Genomic DNA, 23,340 nt, shown 5'->3' on the forward strand with positions numbered 1-23,340 from the left:
ATAAAATAATTTGAGCTGATTTTTTAATCAGAGGTGATGTCTGGATTAATGGCTACAATGAATATGAATGCAAATCCAGACATGCTGCTGTGTCTCCACACCTCCTTTTATGACACAGCACAGAAACATACAGATGTTTTTCAGTCTCTATAAGGTACACACCACTGTGGCCAAAGAATAAGGAACAAGAGTGACTGACTTACATTCATTCTGCCACACACTCCAAGAGTCAGGAGACAAATAATAGCAATAGGGTAATAAAAATATTGCACTTAAATTTGAAAGGAAACTCAACAGGGAGACATTCTCACAGACACGGTATCCCACTAGAAGGCTTCAATAAATAAACTTAGCAAGGATTATCATGGCTTTCAGAAAGTGTTAGGAACTTTAATAATAATCCAAGCTGTCTGCAGTTTACTTTTGCCATTGTGGAAACATGCGCTCTTTTTTTTTAAAATTAACCTGGTCGATGCTCTCGTTGTGTTGTCTGAACTGTAGTGCCCTGTGTTTTGCTTTTGCCTGTGAATTCTGTTGCTCCTGGGACATTTCCTGAAAGCAGCCGGGCTTTGCTAAATGACAGCTGAGAATTGCTCCCGCTCGGAGAAGGCGGAGCGGCAGCTCCTCCCTCAGCCAGGAGCCAGCGGGGGCTGGTCGGACAGGCAATCTTGGCGGGAAACTCCAGTCCGCCGCCTTCGCCGCCGCTGTTGGAAAGGGAGCCTTCGCGCCCCCCTTTATGGAGCCTCGTGCACCCCAGGGGGGGCGCGCCCGACTATTTGAGAACCGCTGCCTTAAGGCAATTAGAAATGCCATTTCTTTTCCAACCCTTCAAAGTTCATTACCAAACCATTGTTGTAGAGATGCATTGTGTTAGCAAGCCGTTTATCTTCACCTTCCTTCTTGTTCTTGATTCCCAGGTCTCTCTGTCTTCTCATCATGCCTACCCTCTACATCTGCCCCCATCCGGATAATTTCCAGAACATCCGTGTGTTGGTCGCAGCCCGTTACGGCCAGCAGGAGCTCACGGTGGTTGAACTGCCTCCCAATGCCGAATTCAAGAACCGTTTTTTCTCTCTGCCCAAACTCCCAGCTCTGGAAACCAGAGCAGGTGTCTATGTGTCTGGTCCTACAGCTGTGTCTTACCTGCTGTCTCCAGATGTTATGAGAGGGCACAATCCCGAAACAAGAGCTTTGGTGCGGCAATGGATCAGCTACGCTGACATGGAAATAGCTCCCGCCGCCTGTTCTGTCGCTTTTTCTGCGCTGAAGATTTCCAAGCAGAACAAACAGGTGAGGGTGTTGAGGTGCGGTGCCTGTGCTGGGGTTGATAGGCCCAAATCAGAAAGTATCTGGTGGCGTGAAAGCTTGTAGCTTTTAAGGAAATGCGTTACAGGCAGTCCTTGAAGTATAACCACAATTGAGTCCAAAATTTCCATTGCCAAACAAGGCAATTGCTCCTTTTTACGACATTTCTTGCTACAGTTGTTAAGTGAATCCCTGCAGTTGTTAAGTTAGGAACACGGTTGTTAAGAGAATCTGGCTTCCCTATAAACTTTGCTTGTCAGAAAGTTGCAAAATTTTCTCTGACTCTGGGACACGGCAGCCACCTTAAATACATACCGTGTTTCTCCGAAAATAAGACAGGGTCTTATTTTCTTTTGAACCCCCCCCCCCCCAAAATAAGCACTTAGCCTTATTTTCGGGGAGATCTTATTATTTTTGAGGTGCAAGAGTCGGCGAGTGTGGTCACCTCATGGCTGCTGCTGTGTTGCAATATTTTCTGGGGAGGGCTTATTTTAGCGCGTGCGCTCAGAAGCTTATTATCCGGGGAGGTCTTATTTTCAGGGAAATAGGGTACCAGTTTGTTCATGTGATCATGGGGATGCTGCAGCAGTCATAAGTGTGAAAAACAATCATAAGTCACTTTTTAAAGGGATGTTCTAACTTTGACCGGTCATTAAATAAATGGTTGTAAGTCAAGGAGTACCCCGAAAGGTGTTCCCAGACTCTTTCTGGTTTTTGGCTGCCATAAACTACTGTATTTTTCTGAGTATAAGACACACCAAGATTTTGAAGAGGCAAATTTAAAAAAAAAAAAGGTTTTGCACTCTGCAGACCTCCCAAAAACGGCCCGTTTTTCGTGAAAACGGGCCCGTTTTGTATCAAAAAAAGGACACCCATAGCCTTTAGGACAGTGGGTCTTAACCTTCCCAGTGCCGTGATCCTTTAATACAGTTCCTCATGTTATGGTGACCCCCAACCATAAAATTATTTTCGTTGCTACTTCAAAACTGTAATTTTGCTACTGTTATGAATCGTAATGTAAATATCTGATATGCAGGATGTATTTTCATTATTACAAATTGAACATAATTAAAGCATAGTGATTTATCTGCCAATCTTGGTTTGGGAGAAAATCAGCCAGGCTGGGATTTTCCAGAATAAAACGACCTCCCTGCCTTCCTCCAGAAGCAGTTTGTGGTTTACATGAGTTTCACTTTATTAAGTTTAATCATTTTTTTCCATCATTTATATAATACAATACAATACAATACAATACAATAGTAGAATTGGAAGGGACCTTGGAGGTCTTCTAGTCCAACCCCCTGCCTAGGCAGGAAACCCTATACCGTTTCAGACAAATAGCTATCCAACATCTTCTTAAAGAATTCCAGTGTTGGGGCATTCACAACTTCTGGAGGCAACTTCTGTTCCACTGATTAATTGTTCTAACTGTCAGGAAGTTTCTCCTCAGTTCTAAGTTGCTTCTCTCCTTGATTAGTTTCCACCCATTGCTTCTTGTTCTACCCTCAGATGCCTTGGAGAATAGTTTGACTCCCTCTACAATATACCTACTGTATATAAATGTATTTTAGAAAAATGTATTTTAAATCCTTTTGGGGAATCGCTTGGGAGCTGCTTCCAGTTCACACCTTACTCTCCTCTTCTCCTCAGGGGCTGGATCGTGCTGTAGCCGAACTGCAGCATCTCCTTGGGGTGCTGGACAGTCACCTGAAGCTTCGGACGTACCTGGTGGGGGAAACCATGACTCTGGCCGACGTGACCGCTGCTTGTTGTCTTTTGTTGCCGTATAAATATGTGAGTTTTCCTGCGTCATGGTTATTTCTCTCTTCTTTTTTTTCTTTTTGTTAATTTGGCAGCACATTTTGTACCCTTATGTAAATTGACCTCTTTTTTTCCACGAAGGGAAGTAAAATCAACATCTGTAGTAAGGTCATTTACACAATAGCGGGCAACTTTTTCACTTTCCACCTTTTCACAAAATGTAGTTTATGCCAACGCCGTATCTTTCCGTCCTTGGCAAACAACTCTTGATTCCAACTCACTTTATACATTTTTTTTCTTTCTTTCTTATGTTTCTTGTCTTCAACCTAATTTATTCAGCCGTGGTTTTCTTAAGACAATTTCTTCTCAATCCTGTCATTCTTTCTTCTTTTTCTTCTCTTTTGAAGACATTTTTATTTTATTCGGGAAGTTAAGGTAAAATGCAAAGTCAAAATGAAGGAAAAATAAGTTTTACAAAAACAAAACGGAGATAGACAAAACAACTTATCTTTCGAGGCTTTGTCTATCCACTGCAGGATGAAGGCTGAATGCTTTGAAGACAAAACATTAGAAAAGGGGGGGGGGGGAATGTGCGTTGAAAAAGGCAAAGGACAAAACCACATATACATCTAGCAATAGCACTTAGACTTATAGATCACTTCATAATGTTTTACTGCATTCTCTAAGGAGTTTACAGAGTCAGGCTATTTCCCTCAACAATTCGGGCCCTCATTTTAATCACCTCAGAAGGATGGAAGGCTGAGTCAACTTTGAGCTGGTCAGGAACAAACTCCTGGCACTGAGCAGAGTTTGTCTGCAATGCTGCATTTTAACCACTGCGCCACCATGGTTCCTACATAATATATTGTATATCGCCCTTATCTTAATACTGATAAACATCTTGGAACAATGAGGGTGAAGGTTTGTTCTCCGAGCTTGTGGGTTGGTTGCCGAACGTTTTGTTACTTAGCCTGGTAACGAAACATTCAGAAACGAACCCACAAGCTCGGAGAACGAACCTTCATCATTATCCTACACTCAAACTACAAATATTCACCACTATTGCAATATTGGAACAATATTAATTTCCCCCCCTCCCTTTACGAAGCAAACCCAAATTTATAAACTTCTACTTCTATTTGCAACCAATTTGACCTGTCATCTATCTACTACAGGGGTGTCCAAACTTGGCAACTTTAAGACTTGTGGACTTCAACTCCCAGAATTCCCCAGCCAGCTCGGGAGTTGAAGTCCACAAGTCTTAAAGTTGCCAAGTTTGGACACCCCTGATCTACTATATATAAAGGCAAAATATTTTAACAGGCGAACTAACAGCAAAGTTAAACATTAAACCCTAACCTTAGCAATCTATTGTATTTCTCAGAAAGTCTATTACAACTTTTTATTTACCATAAATCACCACAATTATTTTCTCTGATCTGTCCGGGATCAAATGCCCTCGTTTGATTCTTAATCATAAAACTTCTCCTTAAGACTTTGGTTGAAAACTTTCCCAGTAATTATGTTTTGTTCCCCAAAATTATAAACCTCTTTTGACAATCTCTTTTCCAAAAAAAGTCCAGCCCAAATTGATTTGCAATTAGATCTACTAAGTCCATTCCCCAGTCACCATCAATCTTCTTGAGAAAATCCACTTCATCCCTCATAGATTCTGTTAATTCCAAATTTGTAGAATCCATATTCCCATCAGTTTTCGAACAGTCGTTAAGCAACTGGTCATGTCGAGGGCTACCTATATATTACATTAGAGTCCTTCGATAATTACGGCAGCTAATCAATGGAAAAAATAAAATAGCATGCCTAATTAACTTCCTTCTCTTCTAGGTTCTCAACCAAACCCTTCGCACTTATTTTATCAACCTGACTCGATGGTTCCTGACGTGTATCAACCAACCAGAATTCCAGGCTGTTTTGGGCACAGTGAGGTTGTATGAAGAGGCCCCAGGAGGTGGTGTTCTAGAAATGGACTTTAAAGGTGAGCCTTTCCTGTGGATGGCCTCTTTTCAAATCCTCCTTAATTGGCACAGTCAGGCTCCAGCATAAGTGAAGCAGTTTCATTTAATGTTTCATCTAATGGCCAAGTTGCCTGTCCCAATTGTGGACGCTGAATGAGAATGCCCTATATTGTACAAATAATTGTACCCAAGCAGGGGTGAAATCTACTTACCTTCGCTACCGGTTCACAAATGTGAGTGGATGCGCCATCTCCGCGCATGCTCAGAGTGTCAAAAACAGAAGTGACATCCAGGTGGGTGGGTAGAGCCTGCTACCGAGTGCACCTGTAAAGGTAAGTAGAACAGTGAGGGGGGGGTCCGCTATGCCACGCGATTTAAATTATCTAGAAAGCAAGAAGTCCTGCTTTCTAGCTACCATATTTTTTGGAGTATAAGACAAACCTTTTCCCCCCAAAAAAGAGTGAAAATCTGGGTGCGTCTTCTACATTGAATACAGTATTTTTGCCCTCCCGAAACCTCGCCCCCTTCACAAAAATGGACGTGCAGAGGGTGCTCCTGGGGGCTGGCGAGGGCAAAAATGAGCGAAAAACGGGCCAGTTTTTTGCTCCTTTTTGCCCCCACCCCAGCCCCCAGGAGAACTTTGCAGGCCTTTCAAACTCTCTGCATGCCCCGTTTTTCACAAAAACGAGGCATGCAGAGTGTTTGGGAGGCCTGCAGAGTGCAAAAACTTTTTTAAAAATTTACCTCTTCAAAATCTTGGTGCATCTTATACTCCGAAAAATACGGTAATATAAATCACATGTCACAGCTGATCATCGGAAATACCTGTAGCTTTTCTTTTACAACCGGTTGGAGTGAACTGGTCACAGCTGATCATCGGAAATACCTGTAGCTTTTCTTTTACAACCGGTTGGAGTGAACTGGTCCGAACCGGTAGCAGTTCATCCCTGTACCCAAGCATGGACGATTTATGGACCCAGCTCCCACTGTCTTCATACAGTGCGGGGAATAACTTTATGGCAGAGTTGGAAGGGACCTTGGAGGTCCTTCTAGAGTCTAGACCAGTGTTTCTCAAACTTGGCGACTTGAAGTCCTGTGGACTTCAACTCCCAGAATCCCCCAGCCAGCATAGCTGGCTGGGGAATTCTGGGAGTTGAAGTCCACAGGACTTCAAGTCGCCAAGTTTGAGAAACACTGGTCTAGACCAACCCCCTACCCAAGCAGGAAACCCTATACAACGGCACCTTTCTGAAGACAAACCAGGTTTGTAGGTTACAGCAGACTTTTGCCATGTTGCCTGCCTTAGAGTGACTGAATAGCAGGAAGCTGTGAGTTCATTCATTTGTATTTTTCCTCCTCCTGCCCTGCAAACCAACCGGTTTCCTCTGAAGCTGAATTGCCGGAGAAGAAGGAGATAGAAGAGCCCCCTCCCAAAAGCGCATCGCAGCTGAAGAAAGAGGCCAAAAAGAAAGAAAAACTGGAGAAGTTTCTTCAGAAGAAGGAGAAGAACCTGCAGCAACAGGGAGAGGTAGGTGATGTAGATAGAAGGAGAACAGAATTAAATAGGCCGGCATCCGCAAAAAAAAAAGTAAGATTCAAATACTTTTGCTTTGTGTGTATGTGTGTATTGGGGGGGGGGGTGTATGTGTGTAGCATGCAACTTTTGAGCCTGAAATACGTTGCCTTCTCAGCAACACTGCCATGCTGGGGAGAGATTCTGCTCCACCTGCTAAATTAGCATTTCTCCACCTTGGCGGCTTGAAGTTGTGTGAACTTCAACTCCCAGAATTCCCCAGCTAGCAGGGCTGTGTATTATTGTATGGGAAGGAAATTAGGTGCCTTTTGACTTTCTGCAGCAGAGATGAAAAAATTGTTATAATACAGGTAATCCTCAATTTATGACCACAAGTTAGTTAGTAACCATGTTACTAACTTAACAACTGCAGTGACTCACTTAACGACAGTGGCAAGAAAGCTAGTAAAATGGGGCAAGTCTCACTTAGCAACAGGAATTCTGAGGTCAATTGTTGGCATAAGTCAACGACTACCTATATTTAATATTTACCCGTTTCAGTCATTTTAGCAGGATTTTAGAAATCTCAGATTGTATTTTTTTGTTTTTTGTTTAGAATGGAATAGAATTCTTTATTGGCCAAGTGTGATTGGACACACAAGGAATTTCCCAGCCCTAGAGAAATACTGCAGCTGAATAATAACATGGGGAATTTGAAGAATATTTTTCCCCAGATGATTTTTAAGAAAAGAAAATGCATATTCTATCAGATAAATAATTTTCTTAAGATAGTGTGCCTGGAGGGGGGGGGGGGGAAATCACACCGGAATATTGATTAATCTCTCCATGCTGCCTGCCAGTCTCCCTCTCTGTGTATTTATTTTGCAATAAATTCTAATTTTCATGGATCAAATTCTGTTAGAATAATTAGCTGATAGATATCCATTCCCCACCATCCAGTCAGAGCTGAAGAAGCTTCTTGGTTGAAAAGCAAAACATCTACACAGAAAAAAAAAATCAGAAAGTCCAGTTGCCTCTTGAAAAAAACACCTTTGGGACAACCATGACCTGGATGACTGAGAATCTCCATAGACAATCTAATAGAGAAATTGTAGTTCAACTGATGTTCTTTTCCATCTGTTTTTGTTTATTGGGGTGGGGTGTTTTTTTTTTGTAGCTGAACCCAATTTTCTTTTGTCACCACGTCGTCTTGTTGTCGTCTTATTGTGCTTTAACCTGATGTAACACCCTGCTTCTTTGTTAGAAGAAGCCAAAAGCTGAGAAGAAAGAAAAGAAGGATCTTGAGATCATCACCTATGATGTCCCCACCAAACCAGGAGAGAAAAAAGGTAAATTATTGCAGGTAAAGGATTGGGGAGTTTGCCCTTCACTGTTTGGGGAACCACCCTGAACCAATCTTGCGTAGAAACACTTCTAGGGCAGGGAGATTGCTGTAGAGGTGGACAATATTTAAATGCAACAGTGGCGAATATTTGTAACCTCGGGTGTAGGATGGGGGTGAAAGTTCGTTTTCCGAGGTTGTGGGTTGGTTTCCAGACCTTTCATTACCAGGCTAGGTAACATCTTTATTTTGTTTGTATATTTATTTTATTTATTTGTTTTGCCAAGCGTTTACAAGATAATAGATATATGTATATACAAAATTATGAATACATGAAATGGATACGAATAAATGGGGTTGTTAGGACAGGGACGGTAGGCATGTTGGTGCCCCCTTTACGGACCTCTTAGGAATGGGGTGAGGTCAACAGTACACAGTCTAAGGTTAAAATTTTGGGGATTTGGGGAAGAAACACAGAGTCGGGTAACGCGTTCCAGGTGTTGACCACTCTGTTGCTGGTCGTATTTTCTGCAGTCGAGTTTGGAGCGTTTTACCTTAAGTTTGTATCTATTGTGTGCTCGGGTATTGTTCTGGTTGAAGCTGAAGTAGTCATTGATAGGTAGGACATTGTAACGGATAATTTTATGTACTACGCTTAGGTCAGGCTGAAGGTGGCGTAGTTCTAAGTTGTCTAAGCCCAGAAATTTCAAGTCTGATGGCATCAGGTATTCGGTTGCGAGCAGAGGAGTGGAGGACTCTTCTCGTGAAATATCTCTGGACTCGCCCAATTGTGTTGATGTCCAATATGCAGTGTGGGTTCAATGGAAAACTTCAACGGAGTTTAGGGGATGTCAGTAGTTCTTTTGTTTATAAGGGTTCCAGGTATGGGTGTGTGAAGTGATGGTCTTGTGATGGGTCTCGTGATGGGGAGATTACCGCAGGTCAGGGTCATTGGGATGTGAACTGCTATTGGGGGAGGGTCTTGCGTGGCTGAGGGTCGGTGCTGTCTCTGATTGGTTGTGTGGTTGGTTTGGATTCGGAGGGGGGGTTGTAGGTCAACAGGTCTGTTGGAATTGCTTGTGGAGGGCCAGGCTTCAGTGAACTCATTTAAATGCCCTGCTTTGTGCTTGGAACAGCTGGCCCATCCTGCATTGCACTGCTTTTCCAATTCTTTCCGGTTATGTTGGAAAATCAAAACATAAGTTTGAAATAATTTATTTCAATTCAAATTGGGGGCATTTCAAGGTCGGACTATTTCCAGAATGGTCAAAACACTTCATAGGAGGTCAGAATATAGGTAGTCTTTGACTTACGACCACAATTGAACCCAAAATTTCCATTGCTAAGCAAGAGAGTTATCAAGGGAGGAGCTTTTTCTTGCAACCAGTTGTTAGGTGAGACACTGCAGTTGTTAAGTTAGTAACGTGGTTGTTAAGTGAATCGGGCTTCCCCGTTGAATTCGCTTGTCCGAAGGTCACAAAAGGGGGATCACATGACCTCCCAGGACCCTGCAACCGTCATAAATACGAGTCAGTTGCCAAGCATCAGAATTTCAATCCCATGTCCATGAGGACGGGGCAACAGTGGTGAGTGTGAAAAACAGTCATCAGTCACTTTTTTTCCGGTGCCATTGTAACTTCCAATGGTCACTAAACGAATGGTTGTAAGTCGAGGACTATCTGTAGCCGGTTTCAAGCATTTCAGATTCAGAATGCTTTACAACCCAGGGTTATTGGACCAAAAGGGGGGGGGGGGCGAGACTTTTAGTAGATGGCAGCCATTCTCAAGCCCTGTGGCAAAAATACCATTGCTATCTTCTGCATGAGATCCTTTCCCTTCCTCTTTTACGGACCCTGATGTTCTCCATACTTTTTGGATTATACTTCATGGTGGGAGCGCAACACTCTACCTGTCTTGAACTCAGAACCTTTTTTGCTTTCCAGATGTGACGGGTCCAATGCCTGACTCTTACAGCCCGCAGTACGTCGAAGCAGCTTGGTATTCATGGTGGGAGAGCCAGGGTTTCTTTAAACCAGAGTACGGCGTAAGTATGGGCAAGGAATTGCCGTAACCTGAGATCTCTTCATGAATTACTTTGCCCACACGGCTTGGGCATTTATTACAGGGTTGAGCTAAGCTTCATTAGGGCTTCCCCCTGAGCACCAGCCAGAAGAATATAATGGCTTACATGTAGGCAGTGTTCTTATGTTGAACTTCAATTGAAAATTTAGAAAAAGAGCAGGTGGAGCTGGGGGTGGAGTTAAACAAGTCATTAGCCTACAGTCCTTACGTTCCCACAAAGATGGCGAATCTTTTATCCACCGATTGCCCAAACTCTGCACACACGAATGCCCAAACTGAAAGGTGCGAATGCACGGACATGCGCAACATAGACCTGAAGACCAGCTGGCCGGCGGGAGGTAGGGCATCCCAACACCGGTAGCGCAACAAGAGTTGAGATCTTTTTCTTTTGTGAGCTTCTGTTTCATCGTTTGCAGGGAAACAGAAGCTCATGAAAGAAGCGCCACGGAGATCTGACCTGGGGTGACGGCTTGCGTGCAAGCAGAGGACTCTGCGTGCTACCACTGGCATGTGTGCCATAGATTTGCCATCACGGGTCTAAGCCCAACCTCTCTTGAATTCTTAGCTGATGCCAAACTAGTGTTGAACTTTAGTTGACAGAGATTAGGCATGGTCTTGAGTGATACCTCTTCTGAATTGCAACTTAATGTATTGTCCTGATTCTTTACACCCAAAAGAAATTGCCCAAATGGGGACCTTAATAATAATAAATAATAAATTTGAATTTATTAGCCGCTCCCTCTCCACACAGGACTCGGGGCGGCGTACAATAAAACATATAAAACATAAAACATATGTGCAAACACATAAACATCCAAATACACACATATACAAAGACATACATGCACGGAGGAGGTAACAAATTACATCACATTAGGAATGTTAAAAATCAGCCATTAAAATACCCCATTAATAATAACACAATTTAAAATTCAAAAGGACTGTCAGGAGGAATAAGAAAAAATTACGGTTGAGCCAGGCCAGATAATTGAAAGAGGTGGGTCTTCAGCTGTACACGGAAGGAGCGGAGATCGGAAGTAATCCTGATGTCACGGGGGAGGTCATTCCACAGGGCTGGGCCCATCACAGAGAAGGCTCTGCTCCTGGGTGTCGCCTCCCGACACTGTTTAGTGGCACCCGAAGAAGTCCCTCTCTGTGTGAGCGGATTGGTCGTAGGGATGTATGGGGCAGGATGCGATCCCGCATGTAACTAGGTCCTGTGCCATGAAGCGCTTTAAAGATCGTAATCAAAACCTTGAAACGCACTCGGTAGACTACAGGAAGCCAGTGCAGCTCGCGCAGGAGAGGTGTTACAGGGGAGTATCTAGTCCTCCCCATAATCACCCGCGCGGCCGCATTCTGGACCAACTGCAGTCTCCGAGTGCATCTCAAGGGAAGCCCCATGTAGAGAGCATTGCAGTAGTCCAGGCGAGACGTCACCAGCGCATGGGTGACTGTGCGTAGGGCATCCCGGTCCAATAAGGGGCGCAATTGGTGCATCAGGTGAACCTGATGGAACGCCCCCCTTGCCACGGCTGTTACATGGTCATCCATGGACAGCCGGGCATCCAGGAGGACGCCCAAATTGCGCACCCGTTCCACGGGGGCCAGTTGCTTGCCCCTAATGGCCAGAGATGGAAGCAACTGGTTGAACCGGGGAGCCGGAAGCCACAGCCACTCCGTCTTGGAGGGGTTGAGTTTTAGTCGGTTGCCATCCATCCAGATGGTTAAAAGTATCTATTTGCGTCTGAGCACTGCAGAATATATGAGTTGGAGGGTACTTTTGAGACCATCTAATCCAAAGTGCTAATCATTATAGGAATCTCCTAAACCCATCATGGCCAACCTATAGTACGCATGCCCGAAGTGGCACACGAAGCTATATTGGATGGCCCGCACAGCGTCGCCCGGTCCCTCTCCCTGCTCTCTAGCACGCAATTATCAGCTGAATTTTGCACAGGTGGCAGTGCTGGAAACCGGAAGAGCTGGTCTTCCGTTTTCCGTTGTGTGCCTGCCTGCTGCCCAGATGATCGTCATGTGTGCATGCACCCCAGTAACCAGAAGATAGCTGGCTGGGGGGCATGCTTGCGCTGGAAACCAGAAGTTCATTTTCTGGCACGTGCACGCCTACTAGGGAGTTTCTCTTCCGGGGCGCATCCCCCACACGTATGTGTGCGCATGCACCCTCCCTTTTCAGCACTTGGTGTCAAAAGGTTTTGCCATCACTGTCCTAAACTATTCCTGACAGGCGGTCATCCCCCCCTTCATGTAAGCACTTCCAGTGTTTGTAGAGGATTCTAGCACTGCTATACTAAGACTCTGTTCCACCACTAGCTGCTGCAACCTAATGTTATTCAGTACATGTAATCAGCTAGCAGAGTCTTTAGTTTGACCAGTTTTTGTCTATACGTGGGAAAACAAGAAAGGACTCAGCTTGGAAGAATTTGCCACATCATTCTGGGTCTGGGTCTGACAGAATTATTAATATACAACTAAAAGGGAGGTTCTCCTCATAGTTTGGTAAACCCTGACCTAGAAGATCCTCCTTATCCCATCAGATAGTAAAATCTTGCAAGTTTTCAGCCTGCTCACATATCTCTTGTGATTCCACCGGTTGTGAATGTGCCAGTGTAAACCCATGCCTGGGATGGACACATGCCTGTTGTGGCCCAGCAGGATCCAGTTGAGCTGCTGATGGACTCGGATAGCGAGGAACCATATGAGTCTGCCCTGGACGATGTGGAGGACCCTGTGCAGGGTTCAGACTCAGAGCAGGGACCAGAGAGGCTGGTTGGCCACCAGGAGGCGCCTGAGGCATGGAGCAGTGGGAAGGATCAAAGGCAGTTTGTCCCTGATGCTAGATTGAGAAGGGCTGAGATACAGAAGCAGCAACTCCGTAGGCAGACTCACAGAAGATGATTAAATACAGGTAGTTGTGGATTGGCCCCTCCCAAGAGAGATTATAGGTGAGGCGTTGGGAGGGGACATTTGCAGGAAACAACCGTTCGAATTGGAAGTTAAGAAAATCTATGTATTCTAGCCATATCTGTTCGTTTGGACTATCTGCATTGCTTCATTTGAATTATCTGGGTTGCTCTATTGAACGTGAGTTGACTGGGCCCTCAGCCAAAGGATTTGTTATCTCAGTAATTAAACAGTGGCAAACAGCCAAGCCTGTGCTCTGGTTTATTCACAGGCGTGGAGAGGGGGGTCAGAATACATGCCTATCATCTTGACTTAAATTAAATTTAAGAACTCTCCAAGGGCAGATTCGTTGGAGCTGTCATGGCCGACTCGTTGTGAACTTTTGCTCACAGCCAGACAACATGGAGGAGGGTGGGGTATAATTGGAAGGTATGGGTGGCTGGGAAGGAATTGAGGAATTCATGTGCTCCGTCTGTAGCCTGGGAGAATCTCGACACCTCAAGGTCAAACGATGAGAGCTTTCTGAGCCGAGCAAACTGTTTCCCAAAACAAAAAGTATGCTCTGGATTGGTGGACAATGGACAGTGATTGGCCCAAGGGAGGGAAAAGGGGAATGTTAACACTGCAGTTAAGTTTTCACGTGAATATTTCAGAGCTGGCTTTGCTTCTTCTCTACTTGTATGGATCGATCAGTAAAGTTATGCTCTTGATAAAATAATATCCCAGAAATTTCTTTTGCTGAATATGCCAACAGGACAGTTGACAGGACCACAAGGTCTTTTTCTGCTTTCAGTTTTTTTGTGTGTGCGTTTCTACTGCTGGGGTAACTTCCCCCTTGGCAGATAAACTTCTTTACTTGGAAGACCCTCCTCACTGCAAATCTCACCACTAAACAATCTCTTCTCTTTTTTCCCAGCGCCGCAGCGTATCTGAGCCAAACCCCAAAGGCATCTTTATGATGTGTATTCCTCCACCCAATGTTACCGGATCGCTCCATCTCGGCCATGCCCTCACCAACTCCATCCAGGACTCTCTGACAAGATGGTGAGATATCTCTGCCTTTCTGGGTACATCCCCACCACCACCACACCCCTCTGGGCCTTATCTTGGGCCTTCTCCATCTTCCACTAGATTTTTGGGAGCTTCCCAGTCCAAATATATCTTTTCCAATCACAAATCCTATAGAGTTCTCTTAAGTGAAATTAATAAGGACGAATAGAAGGGGTTACAAGAAGTATAGTAGCTGTACTGTTTTCTGTTTTCTTGTACAGGGGTCTCCAACCTTGGCAACTTTAAGACTTGTGCACTTCAAATCCCAGAATTCCTCTGCTAGCGTGTGCTGGTTGGGGAATTCTGGAAGTTGAAGTCCACAAGTCTTAAAGTTGCCAAGGTTGGAAACTCCTGTTCTTCTACATTGTGATGAAGAATTTTTGATTCTAACAAGTTGCTTATGATCTTGTGAGGAAAAGGGTCTTTGCCTTAAAAACTGAGAAGTTTGAAGCAAGCTGTTTACAGGAAGCCCTCCACTAACGATCAGTCATTTTTAACGACCGTTTGGAGCTGCAACGGCCTGGGAAAAGGTACTTTACAGCTTGTATACCATGAACTGGCACCAGGCTGCAGCATGACAGAAACTGGGCCACACAAACAAGCAAAGGCCCATCTGCACTATGCAGGCAGCATGAGAAAGCATGTCCCTTCCAGTCCTTGGAAAAACCTCTCTCCGCAGAACCAGTCCCTGGTATCCAAAATGTTGGAGGCCGCTGTTATACAGCATTTCCAGCCATCATAAAATGTTGCTTTATTCTCCATCCTGCAGCCCACATGACCACTTTTCAGGTGCTTGGCAACTGGCTCTCATTTATGACTACCGTATTTTTTGGACTATAAAGATGCACCAGAGTATAAGACGCACCAAGATTTCGAAGAGGAAAACCAGAAAAAAAATAGTTTTTACCCTCCCCAGCCCCCAGGAATACCCTGCAGGCCTCCCAAGCCCTCTCCATGCCCCGTTTTTGCAAAAAATGCCTCAGTTTTTGCAAAATATGAGCCCGTTTTTGGCTTCCCCCACGCATCCCGTTTTTGCCCTCTCCGGCCCCCAGGAGCACTCTGCAGGCCTCTCAAACCCTCTGCGTGACCCGTTCTTGGTGAAAACGGGAGGTGCGGGGCGCGGTTTCAGGAGGCCAAAAATGGCCGTATTCGGTGTATAAGATGCACCGACATTTCCACCCTCTTTTAGGAGGGGGGGGGGGAATGTGTGTTTTATACTCAGAAAAGTACAATAGATGCAGCATCCTACGGTCGCTTGACTGATTTGCGACGTTCTTTGCCAGCTTCCAATGTTTTCGCCAGTTTGCAAAAAACACCCATTTGGGAGAATGTAGTTAGACTTACAACTATGCAATTCACTTAATGACTGCTGTAAAATCAGTCATGAAATCATCACATCCATGCCTCAATTTATGACCCTCACGCCTTATAACCAAAATGTTGGTCCCAGTTGAGATCATAAGTTGAGGAAATACCTATACATAATGCTGTCCTGAATCTTTTATCGGTCTGGGAACCCACTTCTAATTCCTCTTACTTTCTCTGGAATTATTGGGCCGCCTGTGTGGTTTGATTCCGTGGGGTTACTGATAAGGGTGCAGTGTCCAAGACCCTTGTTCTAGCGAGCTTCCTGCTCCTATGCTTGTCTTGCAGGCACAGAATGAGGGGAGAGACCACCTTGTGGAACCCCGGCTGCGACCACGCGGGCATTGCCACCCAGGTGGTGGTGGAGAAAAAGCTTTGGAAGGAGCAAGGGAAAACACGGCATGACCTCGGCCGCGAGCCGTTCATCGAGGAAGTCTGGAGATGGAAGAATGAGTGAGTCTTTTTCCTGTGTCTCTTTTTCCAAGCATTTTTGGTGAGATGGACGCCATATAAGATAGAAAAGATGATGATAAATAGATGATAAATAGATAGATGATAGATGATAGATAGATAGATAGATAGATAGATAGATAGATAGATAGATAGATGATAGATAGATAGATAGATAGATAGATGATAGATAGATAGATAGATAGATAGATAGATGATTGATAGATTGATAGATGATAGATAGATAGATACCGTTTCCCCCCGAAAATAAGAACCAGGACCAAATGGTGGAGACCCACCTGATCTCAGAGACTTCTTGCTCCAGAATGAAGGCATTGCTAGGCAGACCACTGTTCTCTGGGTCCTGACCCTCAACATCTCACGGGTTGGCAACCAATACATCCCCCGCTGCCGGACTATGTAGAATAGATGTATTTTACCTGAAGAAGACACTCACCAAGGTAACAGTAGAATGGAATAGAATAGAGAATAGAATAAGAATTAGAATAGAATGAATAGAATAGAATAAGAATTAGAAATAGAATAGAATAGAATTAAAATAGAATAAAAATTAAAATCGAAATAAAATAGGAATGAATAGAATTAGAACAGAATGAATAGAATGGAATAAGAATTAGAAATAGAATTAGAATTAGAATAGAAATAGACTATGAATGAAGAGAACAGAATAGAATTCTTTATTGGCAAAGTGTGTCTGGACACACAAGGAATTTGTCTTCGGTATGTAAGCGCTCAGTGTACATAAATACATTCAAAAAGAATTATGAGATACAACACTTCGTGATAGTCATAGGATACTGAATGAGCAATCAAATCATACTAGGAAACTAAATAAAACAATATAAATCATAAGGATACAAACAACAAGGTTATAAGTAGGAGGAGATAGGTAATAGGAAGGATAAAGCTTGGGTGTCTCTCCTCCTATTTTGTGTAGTGCATTCTTGGAAAACAATTACTTATTTTCTCTAGATTTTGTAGGCCATTGGAAAAGTTATAATAATCAGCCTTGTGCTTTTCCAGTGATGGTGATACTTCGCTATCAGTACACTTCTTTCTTTCTTCTCCGCAGAAAAGGGGATTGGATCTACCATCAGCTGAAGAAACTGGGTTCCTCCATGGACTGGGACAGAGCTTGTTTCACTATGGACCCTGTAAGATTTTGAAATCGGAGGGAAAGGAGTAGCAATAAGCAATAGCACTTAGACTTATACACCGCCTCACAGTCAGTGCTTACTGTCTTGACTAGCTCACAATCTTTGCGAGTCGGAAGGTGCAGTTCTCCCTCTCTTGCCAAAGACCCGGCTTCAGTTCAATTCAACTTAACCTTCACTGCCAATGCACAACATGAGTACAATGAGATTGGCTGAGCCTCCCTTAGTGCATCCCCCCCAACATAAATACATATGAATAACTCACAGTGAAAGGGGGGGAAAATACCCAATAAATCATACTAACAAACACACAATCCATACGTATAGAGCCGCGGTGGCACAGTGGTTAGAGTGAAGTACTGCAGGCTTCTGCTGATCACCGGCTGCCAGCAGTTTGGCAGTTCGATTCCCATCAGCTCACCCTTGACTCAGCCTTCCATCCTTCCGAGTTGGGTAAAATGAGGACCCAGATTGTTGGGGGCAATATGCTGACACTGTAAACCGCTTGGAGAGGGCTGTAAAGCACTGTCAAGCGGTATATAAGTCTAAGTGCTATTGCTGCTGCTATATATGTGCACAAGATTTCATTGTAATATATTGCACCAATATGAACGTGTTGCACCAACCCTGCAAGTCTTATCATACTTAAGTTATTATGTTGCATTCAGGAGTCTTGACAGCCCATCGATAAAAGCTGTTCTTCAGCCTCTTCGTACGACTCTCTATGCTTCTATATCTCCTCCCCGATGGTAGGAGACCAAAGAAGTGCTGAGCAGGGTGTGAGTTGTCCCTGAGGATTTTCCTTACTTTTCTAAGACAGCAATTCCTAGCGACTTCGTCTAGTGATGTCAGGGAACAGCTCATTATGTTCTGTGCCATGCTCATCACTCTCTGTAATGTCTTTCTATCCGCGGTTGTCAAGCCAGCATACCACTCTTTGATAAACAGCCAGAACAATAGCATTTAGACTGCAAAGCCACGCCCTCTCTGGTCCACAGAAAAACCTTTCTCCAGTCCCTGGTGCCCAGAGGTTTGGGGACCACTGTTCTATATGACCCAGCTCAGAGAATGGAGAAGAATAATTGCCATCCTAGGGTGGAATGGAAGCTCAGGTATGGTCGCCATTAAGAGCAACTAAGACGATTAGGGGACTGGTGGCTAAAACATATAAAGAACGGTTGCAGGAACTGGATATGTTTAATGAAGAGAAGGCCTAGGGGAGACAGGATAGCAGTGTTCCAATATCTCAGGGGTTGCCACAAAGAAGAGGGAGTCAAACTATTCTCCAAGGCACCTGAGGGTAGAACAAGAAGCAATGGATGGAAACTAATCAAGGAGAGAAGCAACCTAGAACTAAGAAATTTCCTGACAGTTAGAACAATTAATCAGTGGAACAACTTGCCTCCAGAAGTGAATGCTCCAACACTGGACATTTTAAAGATGTTGTTGGATAGCCATTTGTCTGAAACGGTATAGGGTTTTCTGCCTAGGCAGGGGGTTGGACTAGAAGACCTCCAAGGTCCCTTCCAACTCTGTTATTCTATAGTCTTAGTTTTCAACACAATGCAAAAGCAACCATTTTTTGCAATCTGGACCACAGGAAAACCATGGGATGTTTATGTCCTGCTGATGGAACCGTGTTCTTGTATCGCCAACAGAAACTCTCCTATGCTGTCCAAGAAGCTTTTATCCAGTTACACGAGAAAGGGATCATCTACCGAAGCAAGCGCCTCGTCAACTGGTCCTGCACTCTCAACTCAGCCATTTCTGACATAGAGGTGATTAGCCTAGAACGACCTATTTCCTGTCCCAGCATTTGGCCTAGGGATCCAGATCTGACAATGCAACTTCCTGTCTCCTTCCTTCCAGGTGGATAAGAAGGAATTAACAGGCCGGACGCTCTTGCCTGTCCCAGGCTACAAAGAGAAGGTTGAGTTTGGAGTGCTGGTCTCCTTCGCTTACAAGATTGTGGACTCAGGTAGAGTATGAAGTTCTTGGCTGATGGTTCCAACATCTGGAATCTTGACTCTTGGTTGTCTCTGCTCATCCATGAACCTTGTCCATTTTCTTTGATAGAGGAGGAAGTGGTGGTGGCTACCACCCGTATTGAGACGATGCTGGGAGACACAGCAGTTGCAGTCCATCCCAAGGACCTCCGATACCAGGTATGAAAGGCATGACACTATAGTTTTGGTTGGGACAGGTGTCTTCTCAGATGCTGAAGGACAGTCCTAAAGATGCTTTTCAAAAGTCATTTGGACTTTCTTCATCTTTTTTTCCTTTGAAATGTTTTGCTTCTCAACCAAGAAGCTTCTTCAGTTCTGAACTAAACCTCCAGGTGGCCTCAATGACGCTCATAAAAGAATGGAAATGACCAGCTGTCTGCAAGGAGTATAAATCCTTCTATTCCCCACTATCCAGTCAGAGCTGAAGAAACTTCTTGGATGAGAAGCAAAACGTCTTCAAAGAAAGACAAGAAAGTTCAGTTGCCTCTTCAAAAAAAGCACTTTTGGGACAACCGTGACCTGGATGACTGAGAATCTCCATAGACCTTCAGTTCTGAACTTCAGAACGGAAGGAGCTTCTTGAATAAAAAGCGAAATGTCATCAAGGAAAAACAAAGTCCAGCTGCCTTTTGAAAAAGCTCTTTTGGGACAATCAGACTGTTGCTTATCTAAGTAATTTTGGAGTCTCTCCCAAAAGTGGCGCGGTGGCCTAGAGGTGGAGCTCTCGCCTCTCTATAAGGAGGCTGTGAGTTCAATCCTAGGTAGAGGCAGATATTTCTCTCTCTGAGCAATATATCTGCTGAATATAACTCCACACTGGGGACGGGAAGGGCATCTGGTCAGTTAACAGTCAGCTCCATTCAGTTGTTCAGACTCCGCCATGCAGAAGATTATGGGGTCATTAAAAAATGATGATTAAATCTCTTCCTTTGATCTGCTTTGTCTTCCAGCATCTGCATGGCCGGAAAGTCCAGCATCCCTTCACCGGACGCCTCCTACCCATTGTCTGTGATGATTTCGTTGATATGGAGTTTGGAACCGGTATGTTCTGGGTTATGGGCTAGGTACTATAAATGCAGCAAATCCTATACGAAAGGATGGAGTTGTTGGTGAAGAGCTAGAGTGGAGAGTCTATGAAGAAGGTGGAAGATAACCCAAATTGTGGAAGTTGAATAAAATGAGGAAACCTTGAATAAAAGAAATGTATGTTAGTTAGGATTAATAAGAGAACAGTCCGAAGGAATCAAATGGGCAATTATAACTCAGCATTCCTCAACTTGACTCCTTGGTTGTGTTGGATAATTTTTGGGATTGAATTCCAACATGTGTGAAGGGATCACTTGAAGAGGTCCAAAGCACCCAGTAAAGACTTGCATCAGAAAAAGCTTTTGCCATGTGCAATAAATCCGGAATTAAGGTTAGGGTTAGTTCAAATGAATATAGGTTTAATTGTACGCCTACACTCTCTACAAGAATCTGAACTACTAATGGCGAAAGCAAAGTGGTGGTAGGTAAGGCTCATGGGACAAGGTGGCTCAGTGGCTAAGAAGCTGAGCTTGTCAATCAGAAAGTTCGGCGGTTCAAATAGCGCAGCGTAACGGAGTGAGCTCCCATTATTTGTCCCAGCTTCTGCCTACCTAGCAGTTCAAAAGCACGTACAAAATGCAAGTAGAAAAATAAGAACCATCTTTGGAGGGAAGGTAACAGCGTTCCGTGTGCCTTCAGTGTTTAGTCATGCTGGCCACATGACCACATGAGATAGACATAGAGCACAACAATGATGAGAACTATCTTGAATGCATTTGGGTCAATATTAAAGGTTGGGGGGGAAATGACATTGACCTAGGTCTATACTACAGGCCACCCAACCAAGCAGAGGAAGTAGATGAACTTGTTGCTAGTCAACTAACTAAGGTATGTAGGAAGCACACCACAATAGTAGTGAGGGATTTTAACTACCCTGACATCAACTGGGAAACAAACTCTGCACCAAGTGGAAGATCCAACAGGTTCCTAACAAACCTAGCAGACAACTTTGTTTCCCAAAAAGTAGAGGCGGGAACAAGGGGATCAGCCATATTGGACTTAATTCTCACTAACAGAGAGGAAATGATAGAAGGTGTTGAAGCCACAGGAACCCTGGGGGCAAGTGACCATGCAATATTGGAATTCAACATTATGCAAACACAAGTAGTAGAACAAAGTGAAACTAGAGTCTTGGACTTTAAGAAAGCTAATTTCAATAAACTTAGAGAGAGCTTGGGAAAAATTCCTGGATGAGAATTCTCAAGGGGAAAACAACTCAAGAAGCTTGGGGAATTTTGAAAAATGAGATTACAAAAGCCCAGTCTAGCACAATACCAATGAAGAAGAAAAATAACAGCTACCAAAAGAAACCAGCATGGCTGCATAAAGAACTGACAAATTGAAAGACAAAAAAGATAAATCCCTTCCAACTCTGCTATTGTATTGTATTGCATTTGTCCCAGCTTCTGCCTACCTAGCAGTTCAAAAGCACGTACAAAATGTAAGTAGAAAAATAGGGACCATCTTTGGTGGGAAGGTAACAGTGTTCCGTGTGCTGGCTCTTTGGCTTTGAAACGGACATGAGCACTGCCCCCTAGAGTTGGGAACGACTAGCATATATGTGCGAGGGGAACCTTTACCCTTACCTTACCTTTAAGGATCAATAGAATTCAAGGAGGCCTGGACTAAGATCTCTTGTGAACGCAAACAGATTCCAAACTGATGAAGCAGTTGACGCCCTCCTCTCTCAGGCTCAGCCTGGTCATCTCCTACAGCTTTAGATCTTCAGGTCTTCTTTGAATCAACAACGTAGGTGCGGAGCAACTCCAAAGATCACAAACCAGGTTCTAACAGGAAATATTGGGCTGTGGCAAGAACTGAAATAATCTTCTCCCCACTTCTCACTGCTTTCAGGTGCCGTAAAGATCACACCAGCTCATGATCAGAATGACTATGAGGTTGGCCTTCGTCATGGACTTGAGTTCATCAACATTATGAATGAGAACGGTTATCTCATCAACGTTCCTCCACCCTTCCTGGTATTGTAATATTTTTATTTTTAATATAATCATTCCATCTTCAGTTGAACAGTGTGTAGTCTGGGTACAAATATCTTTGTTAAACAATAATCAAAATTACAACATCCTTCGTTAAATTAATATTGATTCTGCAATCTTTAACAATAATATTCCACATATTAATTCTACAATATTAACATCATAATATTCAACATACTAGTCATTATATTTACCCATCTCTTTTAACGTATCTTCTTTATTTTGCTTCCCTATTTCTAACTTCCATTTTTATTATTTAACCATTGGTAAAATAGATCCTATACCATATAGTATTCAGTTGGTAGAGTCCCTTCAGTTTTTGTAATTATTTTTCTTCTACCCCTGTTAATATCTTATCTAATTTTGTTGGGTTTTTTTTTATAGAAACCATATAGTGTTGCATCTTTCTCAAATCTAGAATGCATCTGCAGTTGTGAATACTATGTCAAAACAATCCCTTGATCCCTCAATTCTTGTTTCAAACTTTAATTAATTTTAATTAATTCAAACATTAATTAATGTTTATTTTTGAGTTCCCCCTTCTCATTCAGTATGCCTTTGTATCTAACAATATTTTCTATGTTAACATTTGGATTAACCAGTGCTTCCATTGTCGAAAGCCAGACTGGCATCCTCAAATAGTGCTGTATCTTTCTTGGTATTGTTGGGATGCAGTTGGGAGGAAGGCTGGAATTCAAGGCATCCTTTTTGGTTGTCTCTCTGTTTTTTATCGACTGGAATTTAGTCTTAATTGGAACAGTAGGTTTACTCGTAAAGGCATGTTCAAGCTTGGCAACTTTAAGACCTGTGGACTTCAACTCCCAGAATTCCCCACCCAGCATGGGATCCATGGTGCTCTCTGAGTTTGGTTGTTATCTTGAAGACATTTCATTACCCAATTAAATAACATCCATTCCATTAGGGCAGGGGTGTCAAACGGGATTTCATTGAGGACCACATCAGGGTTGTGTTACCTCGGAGGGCCGCGGGTGCTTGGCCAGGGGGGGGGCATGGTGGGCGTGGCCATGGTGGATGTGACATGGGACTCCTGTCAGGGACACCTGTGGTGGCCAAGTGCTAAGGCAGGACTCTCCTGAGAGCCCTCCATCACTCTCATTACAATCTCCTTCCTTCCTTTTCTTTTTCCTTTCCTCTTCTTTCTCCTTTCTTCTTCCTTCTCCTCTTTCCTTATTTTTCCCTCCTTGCTCTCTCCCCACCTTTTTCTTTGTCTTTCCTCTTCCCCTTACTCCTTTCCTGTCCCTTCTTGCATGCTCAAATGCAAAAGGGGGAACATTTCTCCTTTTGTT

General features: G+C 43.7%; 1 protein-coding gene across 4 annotated transcripts in view; it reads left to right on the forward strand.

The window, feature by feature from the left end:
- Window positions 1–23,340, forward strand: part of VARS1 (valyl-tRNA synthetase 1) — a 71,771-nt gene that overhangs the window by 6,295 nt on the left and 42,136 nt on the right. For 3 of the 4 annotated variants that reach the window (XM_081960843.1, XM_081960841.1, XM_081960842.1), the window contains exons 2-15: window positions 918–1,290; window positions 2,956–3,099; window positions 4,912–5,062; window positions 6,434–6,570; window positions 7,820–7,904; window positions 9,841–9,941; window positions 13,821–13,948; window positions 15,608–15,772; window positions 16,863–16,944; window positions 18,603–18,722; window positions 18,814–18,922; window positions 19,021–19,109; window positions 19,901–19,991; window positions 21,891–22,015. In XM_081960843.1, the coding sequence (XP_081816969.1) occupies window positions 937–1,290; window positions 2,956–3,099; window positions 4,912–5,062; window positions 6,434–6,570; window positions 7,820–7,904; window positions 9,841–9,941; window positions 13,821–13,948; window positions 15,608–15,772; window positions 16,863–16,944; window positions 18,603–18,722; window positions 18,814–18,922; window positions 19,021–19,109; window positions 19,901–19,991; window positions 21,891–22,015 (1,881 nt within the window). In that variant the 5' untranslated portion in view covers window positions 918–936. The remainder of the gene's footprint in view (window positions 1–917; window positions 1,291–2,955; window positions 3,100–4,911; window positions 5,063–6,433; window positions 6,571–7,819; window positions 7,905–9,840; window positions 9,942–13,820; window positions 13,949–15,607; window positions 15,773–16,862; window positions 16,945–18,602; window positions 18,723–18,813; window positions 18,923–19,020; window positions 19,110–19,900; window positions 19,992–21,890; window positions 22,016–23,340) is intronic. The other variant, XM_081960844.1, reaches the window with a different exon arrangement.

Source organism: Natrix helvetica, assembly GCF_964273705.1.
Source record: "Natrix helvetica genome assembly, chromosome: 1".
Classification (NCBI taxonomy): Eukaryota; Metazoa; Chordata; class Lepidosauria; order Squamata; family Natricidae; genus Natrix; species Natrix helvetica.